The following is a 14,878-nucleotide window of genomic DNA, read 5'->3' as shown; positions in this document are numbered from 1 at the left end:
GTGTGGTGGTGTATGCCTGTAGTCCCAGCTACTTGGAACGCTGAGGTGGGAGGATTGCTTGAACCCAGGAGGTTGAGGCTGCAGTGAGCCATGAGCATACCACAGCACTCCAGCCTGAGTGACCGAGTGAGACCCTGTCTCGGAGCAAAAAAGAAAAGAAAAAGATGTACATAAATAGAATGATGCATTGAGTACTACAACGGCTGATGAGATCTGCCGGTGACTCAACAGGGTGGGGAACCTGCAAGACGCTTCATTTATTTGTACCTCAATTTCCAACTGTCTACATCGTTGGCTATTAGGAAAGGTGAGGACGATTGCTTTAAAGCACCACAGAGATATATGAATTAGCGTATTTTGTCATAAGGCACATCCAATCTATTACATTTTCACATCAGTGTTCATCAATTTTTTCTCTCTCTTAAGCGAGATCGGGGAAAAGCCAAAGCCTCAATCACACTTAAAACTGTAAATGACCTAAGGTCCAAAGCCTAAGAAATTCACACAAAAGCTGCTCAGACTCAGGAAGGAAAGATGAATTTAGACTATCTTCATCCTAATGCCTTTATCCTAAATCCCAAATACATGGCTTCAAGTTCTCACCTCTCACCTGAGCGCATCTGAAATTTCCAACTGCTCCTCAGCTGTCAAGCAGTTAGCTCACCACAAATTCACCGTTAACTGTTCCTTCTCTCTCAAACCTATTCTTAAATTCTTTAATGTTGGCATATGATACCATTTATCTAAGATACCTCCAAATTCACATTCTCAATTTCTGCACCTTCTTCATCTCCCACTGCTGTCTAATCCGTCCAGTGCCTAACACATCCATTCCCTCCTTTAAACTTCTATCAGCACTTGCTTACCCTTTCACCTGGACCTTCATTACAGGCTCCTAAATAATCTCCTTCTACCCCATCCCCAATCTTCCTATCACACGGCCTCTCACGTTAATCTCCCTCCACCCTATCCCCAATCTTCCTATCACAAGGCCTCTCAGGTTATTCTTCCAGAAATACAGAAATATTTTTCCAGAAATACAGGTAGGCCATCTTCTCCTCAGCCTGATTTTTAGCCACAGAACTTATGGCCTTCTAGATATTCTAGACCTTCTGCTACTAGAACGAGAGTAAGGATCTTACTTGCTATCTGGTTTGTTCTCTGCTATATCCCCAGTACCTAAAATAGTGCCTGCTACATAGTAAGCACTCAATAAATATTTGACAAATTAATTAAGCAAAGCATTTAAGATATTCTATTGTCAGGCACTAAACTTCCTTTCCAGCTTCATCTCCCAGGACTGCTTCCATCTCTGAAATGCGCTTATCCAAATCTATCGCAATTTCTCCTCATTCTTCAAGGCCTAGTTTTAGAAACCCCCTCCTCTTTGAAGCCTTCTGTAAATGCATCCTAACTAATGACTCTTCCCTCAGACTCACATACCACACTATTTGTATATTTAACATTCTGTTCATTCTGCTTTGCTTTACATCAGCACCAGTCTAGGGCATCTGGTGGGCAGAGACTGTTTTAGTCACCTTTGTACCTGCAGGATCTGGGCCAATATATAGACACTGCTTAGGAAAGACTAGGAAAAACTGAGTATATGCACTCTCAAATGTTTTTTTAGCTTCTAAGAAAAAGGACACTTTGAGTGCCCAGTCTAGTGTCTGGCACTGGCACTTAATAGGAACTCAGTAGATATTTATTAAATCAAGTTGAATATTGAGATTCTTTTCATTTTATTAAGAAGATGGTTAATCCTGGAGTAGTCAACATTTCAAGCAACACTTCACTATTTAACACATGGTGGTTTAGATGACTGGCTCCTCCCATTTTGTGCAGGTTTTGGTAGACACTACAAGGACAGAAGAAGAGAGAATGAGGACACCGGGCAGGGGTGGAGGTGGGGGGCGGGGGCAGTGAGGGCTTTGAGGGGGAAATACCCACTGTCTAGTTGCAACAATAGCAGGTTTTTTATCCCTAACCACAGGAACCCAGTGCATCACAAACAGGAAACACCAGCCTGTGACAGGCAGCTGTAAACCCATCAGTAAATCCAATTTTCAGTTCCCTGAAGGGTTTGCATGTCAAATACCTCAATCCTGAGGCCTTTGGTCATAACAGCTCAAAAGGTAAAAGTCAAAGACCAGAGTGGCTTCGAAGCATGTACTTCGGTATGTCCAAAAGTCTCCCCGAGAGCTCAAGTCAATCTCTGTAAAAAGGGATATTTTATGTGAACTCTCCAAAAGGCTCCAAGAATTCTGACTCAGTTAAATCAAATTACAACTCACTTTAGGTGAGGGGAAAAGATCTTTGAGTGAAGCTCAGAACCAGTCTTCTTCAGTCTGTGGCCAAGCTGGCCTACCACCCAATTAAGGCAGAAAGAATGTGATATAATCACTAGTTGTTCTCAATGTTGACATAATTGTTACTATGCATAAAAATTTACAAAAAAGGCCATTAAGTCCATGGACAACCTAGAGTTCCTCCCAAACCACCAGTAATCTCTACACTGCCCTTAAAGAACAATGATCTTAAGCTGCACTTTTTCTAAGTTTGAATGGAATGTAGAAATTCATTCTCATTGGACATGATTTCACCACCAAAGTGACATTCTCTTATGACACTGATAAGGAATCGTCCTATTTTACTAAAAATGAAAAAAAGTAAGTTTGTCTAGAGTTAGGGCCTTCATATGAGTTTTCAGAAAGTGAAAATGATCAGAGAAGCTCTGAAGAGAGGATGCTGCTCTGGGTGACAGCGGGTGGTTGCAGCTGCACTGGCCACACTGAAGGAGCCCAGAAATGCCTGAGGCCTTCCATTCAGTCCCTGGGGCAACGTGCACACCTGGTGTTTCCAATTATTTTAGAAGGCAGCTGCTCTGGTTTCCACACAGTTGCTCTGCCACCAAGTGTTCTACAGAAACGCCAAGTCCAATGAGATAGCTCTGGGTGGCCAGGGTCATGTCTTTTCCATTTTTTCTTTCTTTTTTAAGAGATGAAGTTTCTTTCTTTCTTTCTTTCTTTTTTTTTGAGACAGAGTCTTGCTTTGTCGTCCAGTCTGGAGTGCAGTGGTGTGATCTCGGCTCACTGCAACCTTTGTCTCCTGGATTCAAGACATTCTCCTGCCTCAGCCTCCTAAGTAGCTGGGATTACAGACGCGCGCCACCATGGCCAGCTAATTTTTATATTTTTTAGTAGAGATGGGGTTTCACCACGTTGGCCAGGCTGGTCTTGAACTCCTGACCTCGTGATCTGCCCGCTTCGGCCTCCCAAAGTGCTGAGATTACAGGCGTAAGTCACCATGCCCAGACAAGACATGGGGTTTCTTTGTGTTGCCCAGGCTTGTCTTGAACTCCTGGGCTTAAGGGATCCTCCTGCCTCAGCCTCCTAAGTAGCTGGGACAACAAAAAAGCTTCCCCATGTGGCTCTTTAACAGTCATCTGTTTCAAAAATTGGTTTTTAAACAAATTTAATGTGTGAAACTTATCTGATCTGGATTTGAACAAACCAACTGTAAAAAGTCGTTTCTAAAAACAAAAGAAATCTGATTATGGACTGTATAATTGATAATATAAAAGAATTAGTGTTAATTTTATTAGCTGTGATATCAGCATTGCATTTATGTAATGTGTTTCTTTTTTAGTGATGCAGGTCATGTCTCTTTAATCTTTGAATTCCACATTACCAACATATAATAAACACATGAATCCTGTGTTTACTGCCATCGTTTCTCCTCATGGCAAAAATACTCAGTTATGTAAAGTAGGTCAGTCTCAAGCTGAATATGGAAAAGTTTAATCGAACAGATTAGGTGTAGGAAATTGAGGACCTGAAGAAAGTGAACATCAGGCACTAGAGGTACGGGTCTACTGGGAGACTGACATCACTCGGAGATGAGTTATTTCTCCACCAGGTGACAGGCTAATGGCACACACTGACAGTCCAGTGGTTTGTCAGCTGAAAGTGATGTGTACAGGAGAAAGCCAACAAAGGACCTAATGAAACCCTCTCAGGATGTCTAGCTCCAAAATGGCCCCAGACTACGGCATCTTTAAGAAGTCAAGTCAGTTTCCAAGGGGTTCTAACCAGATCCCTTTGGCATGTCTCTCCCTAACTAAACTCTAAACGTTTAGGGTTACCCTGATCTCCCAGGATGCTTTGTACCCTGGCAGTCCAGAGCCCAGTCCAGAATCTACATTCCTGGGTAAAACGCCTTCTTACAAAGGTCAGGGGCATGAATGCTTCTGAGGCAACCATGTGACCTACAGAGTTATAGTAACTACAAGATGGGCTGTTATGCCATCAAGGAATTCCATGAAATACTAACAGGAGAATAATAGTCACTCTCATGCTACAAATGGGCCATTGCAGCATCACACCAAAAGGTTTTCAATACAATAATTTATGCTCTGAAAAGAAGGTACTTTTACTAAATAGGGAGAACAAAATGTAAGCATGCAAGCACACCCATCAGTGAATGACTCCGAGCATCCATAACTAACTTTCTAAACACCAAAATAACAAAAATGATTGACAGGTGTTAAGTGCTCAAGCGTTTGACAGTTTGTTGTTATTCAACGCCCAATACGCAAATAGTATTAACATTCTTGTCCAATAAGATAAAATTTTGGCTAACAATCTTTCTCATTAGAAATTCCAAACAAGGCTGGGAGCAGTGACTGATACCTATAATCCCACCACTTTAGGAAGCCTAAGAGGGAGGATCGCTTGCACCCAGGAATTGGGGGCTGCAGTGAGCTATGATAGCGCCACTGCACTCCAGCGTGGGCAACAGGGCGAGACCTTGTCACTTTAAAAAAAGGGGGGGGGGCCGGGTACGGTAGCTCACGCCTGTAATCCCAGCACTTTGGGAGGCCGAGGCAGGCGGATCACAAGGTCAGGAGTTCGAGACCAGCCTGGCCAACACAGCGAAACCCGTCTCTACTAAAAAATACAAAAATTAGCCAGGCATGGTGGCGGGCGCCTGTAGTCCCAGCTACTCGGGAGGTGGAGGCAGGAGAATTGCTTGAATCCGGGAGGCAGCGGTTGCAGTGAGCTGAGATCACACCATCACACCACTGCACTCCAGCTTGGGCGACAGAGCAAGACTCCATCGGGGGGGTGGGGAGGTGGGGGGATAGAAATTTAAAACAGTATGAGTGAAAATGCTCTCACATTCAGTGTATCCTCCAACATTTGTAAGCTCCAACATTTGTAAGGATTTGTAAGCTGAAGTTGAAAGATCTTTTCAAAGATCTTTTCATTTTAAAGGAATGAAAAAATTAAAATGAACTACGCACTAAGTAACACTACTGACATAATGCTTACTTCGTGTTTTACATGTTAATTCATTAATCCTTGTAATAACCTTTTAAGTACCATCATTATCCCCATTTTACAGTAGCGGAAACAGTACATTGAGGCAAGGCAGCTAACTACGTTTGGTTTAGTGGTTGAGCCAGGATGCCTAGGCAATCTGACGCCGGAGTCTCGGTCTGTGGTTCCCAGGCGTTGGTGCCCATTGGAATCCTCTGGGGATCTTTAAAACGCCGTCTCCAGGCACTCTGGTTAACAGGTATGGGGTGAGACCTGGGCATCAGAACTCTGAAAGTTTCCCAGGTGATTCTAAGCAAAGTTTGGGAACCGCTGGATATTAAAAGCATTCCTAGAGTTCTGTCGCTTCTCCTGCTTAAGAGCGCCTTCGCCCAGGCGCTGAGCTCACGGCAAAGGTAGAGAAAGAACGCTAACGGGGAGGGGCGGCCAGCTTTGCCAAGGGTTAGGCCGGCTAGCCGAGCGTGAAAGCCGAGCCGCGGCGCGGAAGGCTCGGGCCGGAGAGTGCGCGCTACTGTGTGGGGCGATCCGACCCGGGGAGGGCGGCGGGCCCAGCTCCAGGTGCGCACGAGCAGGTGTCAGCTGGGCCAAGGGGCGCAGGCCACTGTGCCGCGGGGACGGAAGCGGAGAGGCGCGCTGGCTTCTCACATGACTCCCCTCCAGGGCCCGGCTGATGCTGCCGGGAGGGGACTGCAGGGTCCCACACCCCCCGGGAGCTCCGCTACGCCGCCGAGCGCCTCCCGGTCCTGGGGGTGCGCGTCAGAGGCGGCCCGCAGGGACCTAAGTTTCTTTGCGCCGCCCAACGCAAGGACGCCGGGAAGTTCGTTACTTTCCTCGGCGGGGCGGGGCGGGGAGGTGCGGGGCGGGACGGACCCCAGACCGAGGCGCGGGGAAGGGAGCGAGGCACTGGCATCCCAGGCGCGGCCCGGCCCCCTCAGGTCCCTTTTCGTCGCCCACCGTATACCCACCCGGAGGTGAAATCCTGCTGCACGCTCAGCAGCCGCTCGCGCAGGGTCTCCAGCATTGCCGCCGCCGCCGCCGGTCTCCTCTCCTCAGGCCTCCGGCTGCTGCTGCCTCTGTCGCCCCTGGGTCGCCACGCCGCCCACCCGCCACCCCACGCCCCCGCGCCCCGGCCCCGCACTCCCACTGCCGGGCCCCGCCCCGGTCTGGTCCTCGCCTCCGCGCCGCAGTCCCAGCCCCTTCCGCGTTCCCGCCCCGCGCGCGCCAGGCTCGCGCAGCCGCAGTGGACTGCGCCCGGCTCGGGCTGCGGAAAAGGGGCGGGTCTTCCCCCAACAGAGAGGGCCAGTACCTGCTCCGCTCCTTCCTAGCCCGCACCAGGCCTTCTCGTTTTTTTTTTTGTTTTGTTTTGTTTTGTTTTGTTTTGTTTTTTTCTTTAAAATGGAAGCGGCATCATGAAAGGATGCTTTAGCTCGAAGCCTCCTTCGAGGGAAGCGTTGGCTTTTACAGTTTGGAAGAGAATTGGCTCTATCTCTTGCATAGGCGATGTGCACAAATCATTGCATGAATTCTAGGTCCAGGATCTGACCCCACTGGCTTTCACCTTGGATGAGATAGTCAAATATTGAGCCTCGGTTTCTTCATTCATAAAATGGCAGTAATAGTCGACTGTCTCGACATTCTTACTTTCCACTCCTCTCTTTACGCCCTCAGGCTTTTGTGCTCTACACACCAAAGGTGATCGTCTTTCGCGAGTCACCAGTGACTTCCATGTTGCTGGTGCCTTTTATTACTTCTCTGTCCTGATTTTTTCTCTGCCTCTCAGTGGCTCTCAACGCAGTTTATCATCCCATCCTTAAAACACATTCTTCTCTTGCTAGGCACTCCATACTTCCTCTCTCCCTTCCCCTCCACCCCTTCTCCTATTTTACTAGCCACTCCCAAGGCTACATGCCCAGCCTCCCAGCTCTTTTCCAGATGTGTTGTTCCATAGGTGAGTCTATCCATTACCATGCTGTAAATTCTGTCAAGGAACCGATGACTCCCACATCTCTATTCTCTGCCCTGTACTTCCTCCCTCTCCGTCAATTCATACCGGTTGCTTACTCATGTAAGCATGTATACAACATGTATCCAAAAGGCATCTCAGACCAACCTACACAAAATTGAAAATTTCATTCATTGCACGTTCACCTTTAATCTGCTCATCCTGTATTTTCCATTTCAGGAAATGACACTACCAACCACCAAGTTGCTCAAGGTAAGACACTTGAAATCAACTCTGGTTCCCCTCTTTTCCTCATTCCCCATATTAACCCATCAAATCCAATCAACTCTACTCCTGACGTATTTCTGGAACCTGCTCCTCTTTCTATATCTTCACTATATTTATTCTGGTCGAAGGCACCATCCTCTTTCAGTAGGAACACTGACAATTCTTCCAGATTCTACTCTTTTGCCGTCCGTGCACACCCCTATAATCCATCCTTGACGCAGCAGCCGGAGAGAGTTATTTAAAAGATCAATTGGATCACGTTGCTCCCCTGCTTAAAATCTTCCAATTGCCTCCTGGGCACTTGGAATAAAATTCAAACTCCTTACCCCCTTAGCCCTAAAATTTGAACCTTTTCTGGCACTCTATCCAAATTGATTACTAGTCACCTATCATGTCCTTGACAATTAAGACATAATAGCCTCTTTTTTTTTTTTTTTGGTGTATTCTTTGAAAATTCCAGGTTTATTTCCACCTGTAGTGTTTTCACAAACTTTTCTCCAAACTGTCCCTTGTCTGACTCCTTATAACATAAGGGTCACGTCCTAAAGAGCATCACATTAGATAGATTTTTCCTTACCATTCAAGTTACACACCCAATCACTTCCTATCACGTAGCCTGTTTCTCAACTTAGTACACATTAGAAAATTTATTCAATAATTATTTAATTGTTATTTATTAATTTAGTTGTTTACAAATTTATTTTAAAACCAAGACAAGGCATTCACCTCAGGTACAAAATTTACGGGAGCCAAAAAGCTCAGTAATCAAGGTAAGTAATATTTTAATACGATATTTTAAAAATTCAAAATTAATGAAAAAAAATCTGTGATGAACAAAATATCAAAATTTTAAATACACAAGATCTGTTAGGGCTGGGATTGGATGAGGCCAGTAAGGTGGGTAGCACAAGTACAGGCCCTGATGTAAACTGCTCTGTTTGTCTCATTAAGCTTTTTTGCATCCCCAGCATTGAAAATAGTGAATGGCACATGGCACATAACAGACACCCAGTAAATGTTGTTTTGTTGCAGGAGTTAAATAAGATAAAGGACTTAGCTTGTAGCTGGGGGACTACTTCTTCCCCACTCTTAATGTTTTCTTCTGTGGGAGCTCTTCTGCTAACATAAAGAAGTACCCAGCCTTTCCTGGTGGGGAAGAGGTGACTACGGTGATTAGTGAGCTAGGAAGTTGGGAGCTTGGTCTCATCGTCTTTTCTTTTTGTTGAGTGAAAACTTCCAACAAAGAGCATTCATTCTGCTGCCTAAGGACAGGCTTGAAGGGCAACCCCATGCTTTTTGTGACTGGGCACTAGAAGTTCTGCTTACCCATGAATATAAGCCATGTGTTCCATCAGTCTTCCTAGAAATAAAAGTGATGTTTTGGCCTCTTTATGGTGACTCCATTGTTTTATTTCTCAGTTTGCTCAGACAAATAAGAAAGAGGAGTGCTGTTTATTGAGCCTTCTTCTACCTTTCAGAAACAGTGCCTGGTACAAAGCAAGTGATCAAATGATCAGATCTACAGAGACAGGTCCGTTAGTATCTAGTAGATTTGAAAACCACAAGTACTGGGAAATATTACATATTTTTTCTTTTATTCAATTAAACTCTACACATAAGCTTTCAATTTACTAAGTTTCATACTTTCCAACAAAGCACCAAATCCACTCAAAAAGACTCTTGCCTGTCACTAAAAAATAGCTTTACTGGTTGTGACTGATCATTTCTGTCTTGACCAATGAATTGTTTATTAGTCTGTGGCATGTTTGTGTTTGAGGTGCTTTCTGAACATTCTTAATCCCATCATGTCTCTTAAATTCAAAAACGGTGAAAGTTTTAAAAGTGCTAATAAAAAGATAATTTATGATTTAAAAAGTAAATGTTAAAAAAATTAGAAAATAACCACTGTTGTAAATGAGTTGCTCAGGAGGAATGATTAAGGACCAAGAGTTGAAGCAAACGACATGTCGTGTTTACATAAGTAACAGCATTCAGTCAGAAACTAGGAAGATGGATTGGCAAAATGAAAAAGAAAAAAAAAAACAAAGCTTTTAAGTACAGTTTGAGAACCAACATCAACATGGAAGCTATTGAGCTAATCAAAATTCAGGAATTGGTTGAGAGTTGATTATTGTTTGTTTGGGGTTTGTTTGTTTTGTTTTAAGACGGAGTATCCCTCTGTCACCCAGGCTGGAGCGCAGTGGTACAATCTTGGCTCACTGCAGCCTCCACCTCCTGGATTCAAGCGATTCTCCTGCCTCAACCTCCTGGGTAGCTGGGATTACAGGCTTCCGCCACCACGCCTGGCTAATTTTTGTATTTTTAGTAGAGACAGGGTTTCACTATGTTGGCCAGGCTGGTCTCAAACTCCTGACCTCAAGTGATCTGCCTGCCTCGGCCTCCCAAAATGCTGAGATTACAGGCGTGAGCCAGCGCGCCCAGCCGAGAGTTGATTTTTTGAGACCATATTAGTTGAGCCCAAGGAAAGCTTCGGTGATACAACGTTTGGGGCGAGCACCAAAGCTAAGTTCCCTGAAATAGTGTTTCCCTGACCAGCAGCAGCCGCATCATCTGGGAGCTGCTTGCAAAGGTAGAATCGTAGGCCAGCCGACCCTACTGAATCAGAATCTGAGTTTTATTAAGACCCGCCAGGTGATTTTTATTCATGTTAACATTTGAGAAGGCCTACTCCCTGAGGAAAGGGAGTTTCCGGTCTCAACAGATTCTTATTAGAGACAAAGTGATAAATGAGGATTTGGTGGAATTAGAACCAAAGAGGAAGATGCTATTAAAGAAGGGGCTATAGAACCCAGAAAAGCGCATACCGTTTCACTGGCAGAGGTCTTTTAGAGTAATTGGAAAGGCACTATGGTTAATTGCTTTGCAGGAACCTGACTTAGATTTGTAAAGATATTTACAGTGTGTTGTTATTATTTGTGATTTTTTTAAAAAGCCAACATGTAAATATTTTTGGTATCTTACTTTTCAAGAGTTTAATGGTTACAGAAGAATCCACGTAAAAGCTGTAAATGTTTCTTGTGAAGCAATGAGTATTTCTAAGAATGGGGTAAGCTAGACAAAGCTGGAAAGGTGATATCAGCACGGCATTTTGAAAAGAAAAGCAGAGACAGAAATCAGGGAGGTGAAGGAGGGGAATTCCAACCCGAGAGAGCAAAGATTAGAACGCAGCTGAAGAACAGGAGAGAAGTGGGTAGTTAGAGGATATCAAGGTCAGAAGACAGAAGCTATAATAATAGATTTAGACGGCAATTGCTGTCGGGAGTGACAGCAAGGTTAAAAATGAGTATTTCACCTGAGCTGAAGGGAAAGAACAGTAAAAGGATCTCAGCTGCATCTATTTGTGTTCCAAAATTGTATCCCACTATCATAAAATGACTGAGTACCTAACCTTGTCTTTTTGCTCAGATGAAAAAAGAAGGAACTACACCATTGCATTAAAGGAGGAAAATGTTTATTTTTTGTTAATATGTGTTTAGATCTATATGATCTATAAAGATACATTAGAGGAGGAAAATTTTATTTTTTGTTAATCTGTGGTTGGATCTATATGGTCTATAAAATATCCATAAACAACCAAGTGACTCCATTCATCAAAGTGCAGGGACTCCACATGAGTAAAGGCAACCAGGTCCTGCACTTTTACAAATAGATGGTTCCTCTAGAGAGAATCTATTTCATAAATCACATCTTCTGAACCACTATGCCATAGAAATATCTTTGTGTAGTAAAACTTAATAACAAACTGAAACTCTTTAGTAAGAATTAGTTGCCAAAAAAAAAAAAAAAGTTTGAGACAATGACTACCTATAGCTAACTATCAGGTCAACACATGCTGGTGGGGGAGCTGTAATAATTGATCATTATTAGGTTAAAATAACTGATGATTATAATTGCAGTTAAGTGATAGTTCTCAAGCCTGGCTGCACCTTCAAATCACATGGGGAGCATTTTAGAAATACCAGTACCTGGCCTCAACGACCCCCCCCCGCCCCCGAGCATCTGGTTTAACTGGTCTGAGGTGACCAGTCTCCTCCTTCATGCGGTTTAAAAGCTTGCCTGGTGATTCCAACGTGCAGGCAGGGCTGGGAACCACTGAGCTAAGCAGAAAGACTTAAGCTGCCCTGCAGGGGAAGGCAACAATGACTTCAGCATCTGTGAACTTCAGGAATCCAGGCTGTAGTTTGTCCTTACCTTTCCCAGCCCAAATAGGCACTAGCTCCATCACTTCATTGTACCCAAGCCCCTGCAGCCTCCACTTCTGCTGGCTGGTTCTGAAGGCAACAGTGTGAGGCAGGGGCAGAGGAGAAAGCTAAACCAGGCCTGGATAAGCGAGGCAGTAGCTGAGATGTGCTCGGGCTTCTCCAGGGGTTGTGTTTTGTTCTTTGTTTTTTTGTTTTGTTTTCAAAAATACCTACTCAGCAAAGAGAAGAAATCCAAGGACCAACTGTGCCTGGAGACTTAGCCAGGCCTCCTGGAAATGGAAGACTCTTGTTGCCAGTGATGGGGTTCAGAACATACTACCCCAAAATATGGTACCTGGGCATTTGAGAAAACCACAGAGGCAGGTTTTGTCTGACACACGTCCCTTTCTCCCATGAAGCAGGTCCTAAAACCCCAGACAGGATTTCCCAGCCTTGCCCTGTAGCAGGTCACATGAGCAGTACCCCATGTGAAAGTACTCCAAAATACTTTCAAAGCCAAAGACCAAGAGATGCCAAGAAGAATCTGAATAAACAAGTCTTGCTAAGTTTCCCTCTGTTTATTACTACTAAGCCATACCTTTGTGTCTTCCTAGCAAACCTCTCCATGACTGTCCATTTTTCATCAAACCTAAGCATAAAAATACACAAGATTACCTGTTCCTTTGGGTCTTCATTTCCTTATGAAGGCTCCCGTGTCACATTAAACTTAATAAATTTGTATGCTTTGCTCTTGTTCATCTTTTTGTTATAGGGGCCCCAGCCATGAACCTGAGATGGGAAGGAAAGCCATTTCTTCTCCCCTGTACCATTGGGAAAACAGCAAACCCTCTAGTATCCTAACGGGAGCTTCGGTAGCTGTCATTTCAGAGAAGCTGTCTTGTTTCCTCTCTGAGTGACTCCTCCAGTCCCATTTATCTTTCTGACTCTCCCTGCTTCTACTTCTTCCTCTTTCTACTCTGCTTTCCCGTATAACATCGGCCACCTCATAGCTTCAGCTTAACAACTCCTCTCTCCAAGTCTCTTGGTTTCTGCCACTGCTACCGACTATGCCCCTCCCTGGGCGATCAGAAGAAGGGTCTGAATGCTTTTCCCCAGTCCCCTTCTACCCCAGAATGCCTCACATAAGCAAAATCCTTGTATCAGGCCGCCTCATGCTGTGCATGTCTGCCTGTATGCCAAGTACCACTCCCTGGCCAAGTCTACTGTGACCAGGGTTGCAGGGTCAAACCATAAAAAACATGGGCAAGAAGTGCTTTTGGCCTTTTTTCTCCCTTAGAAGGGGACTCTGAGGGGCTGTGTCTGCAAACTTGCAAGGGGGTGAATAAACCTATAATGCCTAAATTCGAGACAATGTATTCAGTGTATTATTACCTGGTAATGTTTTCACTTGTGTTGCTTCAATTCAGAGGTTTAGACAAAATAAATGGTAAGTTTTCAAACATTGCCTTTGTGATCTGCTGAGAATCTCAACAAGGGAAGGAGGGAAGTAAAGTAGTTCTTATGTACAGAAATGTTGGGTTCCGTTGCTTCTATGTATTGTCTCTGTTTATATACAAATAGAAGTGAACAGATGTACCTGTTGTCTTAATAAACCATTTTTTATGCCAATGAGGAGTTTGTGGCATATACTGGATAGTCTAGTCCTCTGCTACCAGAATTCTGTTCTTGAAATGAGTCTGATTACTTTCCTCGTGCAACCCAAATTAGCACCACTTACCACCCACTGCTACCTAGGGAGGAAGCAGGGCATTGAGAGGGAATCAGCTGATCGATGGAGGACTTTTAATAAAACCTCAACTTTTGAAAATAGTGGAAATGTCAAAGGCAAAACAGTATCTAAAAGCAGGATGCTCATCCTTCCTCCTACCCCCTTGTTCCACCTGGAGGCTGCAGTGAAGAGAAAACATGAGGCCATTAAGCAGAGCACGACAGAGAATAGGGAAGGAGAGAACACAGGCGCACACCCCATCTCCTGATTTCCCATTGCCTCCTATTGTTCATCCCTCCGTCAGGCAAGGCTTTTCTCCTTACGGTTTTCTGCAGTGTCACCTACTCAACAAAACCACATAGTTAAGGCCCCACCTATGCTGGGTACTCTACTAGATGCTGACATAGTAATGGTATTAATATAGTATTAAATTATCATTATACTAATGACGATGGTTATTATTTACTGAGACCTTCATAGTGCCAAACAGGATTCTAAGCATTTTGCACATATCATTTATCCCCTTTTACAGATTAGGAAATAAGGTACTGCAAAACACATACCAATAAGGTACTGAAGAGCTTCTGATTTAGAGGTGAGACAATATCCACAAGGTGATTAGTGTTTTAAATATGGCTGTGACCAGCCGGGTGTGGTGGCATGTGCCTGTAGTTCCAGCTACTTGGGAGGCTGAGGTGGGACAATTGCTTGAGCCAGGGACGTCAAGGCTGCAATGAGCCATGATCACGCCACACATGATCTAGCCTGGGCAACACAGCGAGATCCTGTCTCAAAAAGCATTAATAAATATGTCAGTGACTGCCCAGATGAAGAGTGACTCACCTTGTCTTTGCTTTGGAAGAAAGAGTCATCAAAGGGAGTCCACTGCTGGGACAGCCTTTAGAAATGTAAGTATCTCAGCACACACTCCTGGAAGGTGCCTGCAACTGCTGTGGTGAGGTTTGGGCATCTGGGCCAGCCTCCAAAGCCAGCTAATGCCACCTAGTTATGTGAAAGTCAAGGCAGCTGAGCCAGTTCAGCCCCTCAAGCCTTTAGGAGGGTTAGCCAGGGCATCGCCTCCCTCACAGACTGGCAAGACCCTGAGGAAGGGGAGACAGAGAAGACAAAGAGTCCACCAGAGCAAGGCAAGAGTGGGCGATGCCCATGCCAGGCACCTAAGCCAGGTGCTCTGCCTCCTGGAAGAGAGTAGGGAGAGGGTTACATAGCCCTTGGCTGGAACCCTGCTGTGGAGACTGAGGGGGAGGTGGGCAGGGGACTCCCTTTCATGGGAGCAAGAGGCTTCCCAGGGTGCATGGGAATCAAAGACATGGGTGCATGGAGGGTGAGCAGCCCTGGCTCTGAATGTGAAGAGGAGACG

General features: G+C 44.8%; 1 protein-coding gene across 2 annotated transcripts in view; it reads right to left on the bottom strand.

Annotated features, from left to right (window-relative positions):
• DTNBP1 (dystrobrevin binding protein 1) overlaps positions 1-6,554 on the bottom strand; it is a 156,053-nt gene extending 149,499 nt beyond the window's left edge. For both annotated transcript variants that reach the window (XM_017874513.1, XM_017874512.1), the window contains exon 1: positions 6,305-6,554. In XM_017874513.1, coding sequence (XP_017730002.1) covers positions 6,305-6,360 — 56 coding nt within the window. In that variant the 5' untranslated portion in view covers positions 6,361-6,554. The remainder of the gene's footprint in view (positions 1-6,304) is intronic.
• Positions 6,555-14,878: the final 8,324 nt, after the last annotated feature.

This window comes from Rhinopithecus bieti, unplaced genomic scaffold (assembly GCF_001698545.2).
Source record: "Rhinopithecus bieti isolate Rb0 unplaced genomic scaffold, ASM169854v2 scaffold_7684, whole genome shotgun sequence".
Lineage (NCBI taxonomy): Eukaryota > Metazoa > Chordata > Mammalia > Primates > Cercopithecidae > Rhinopithecus > Rhinopithecus bieti.
The sequence above is the reverse complement of the archived record's forward strand: the minus strand, read 5'-3'. Positions and strand labels throughout refer to the sequence as shown.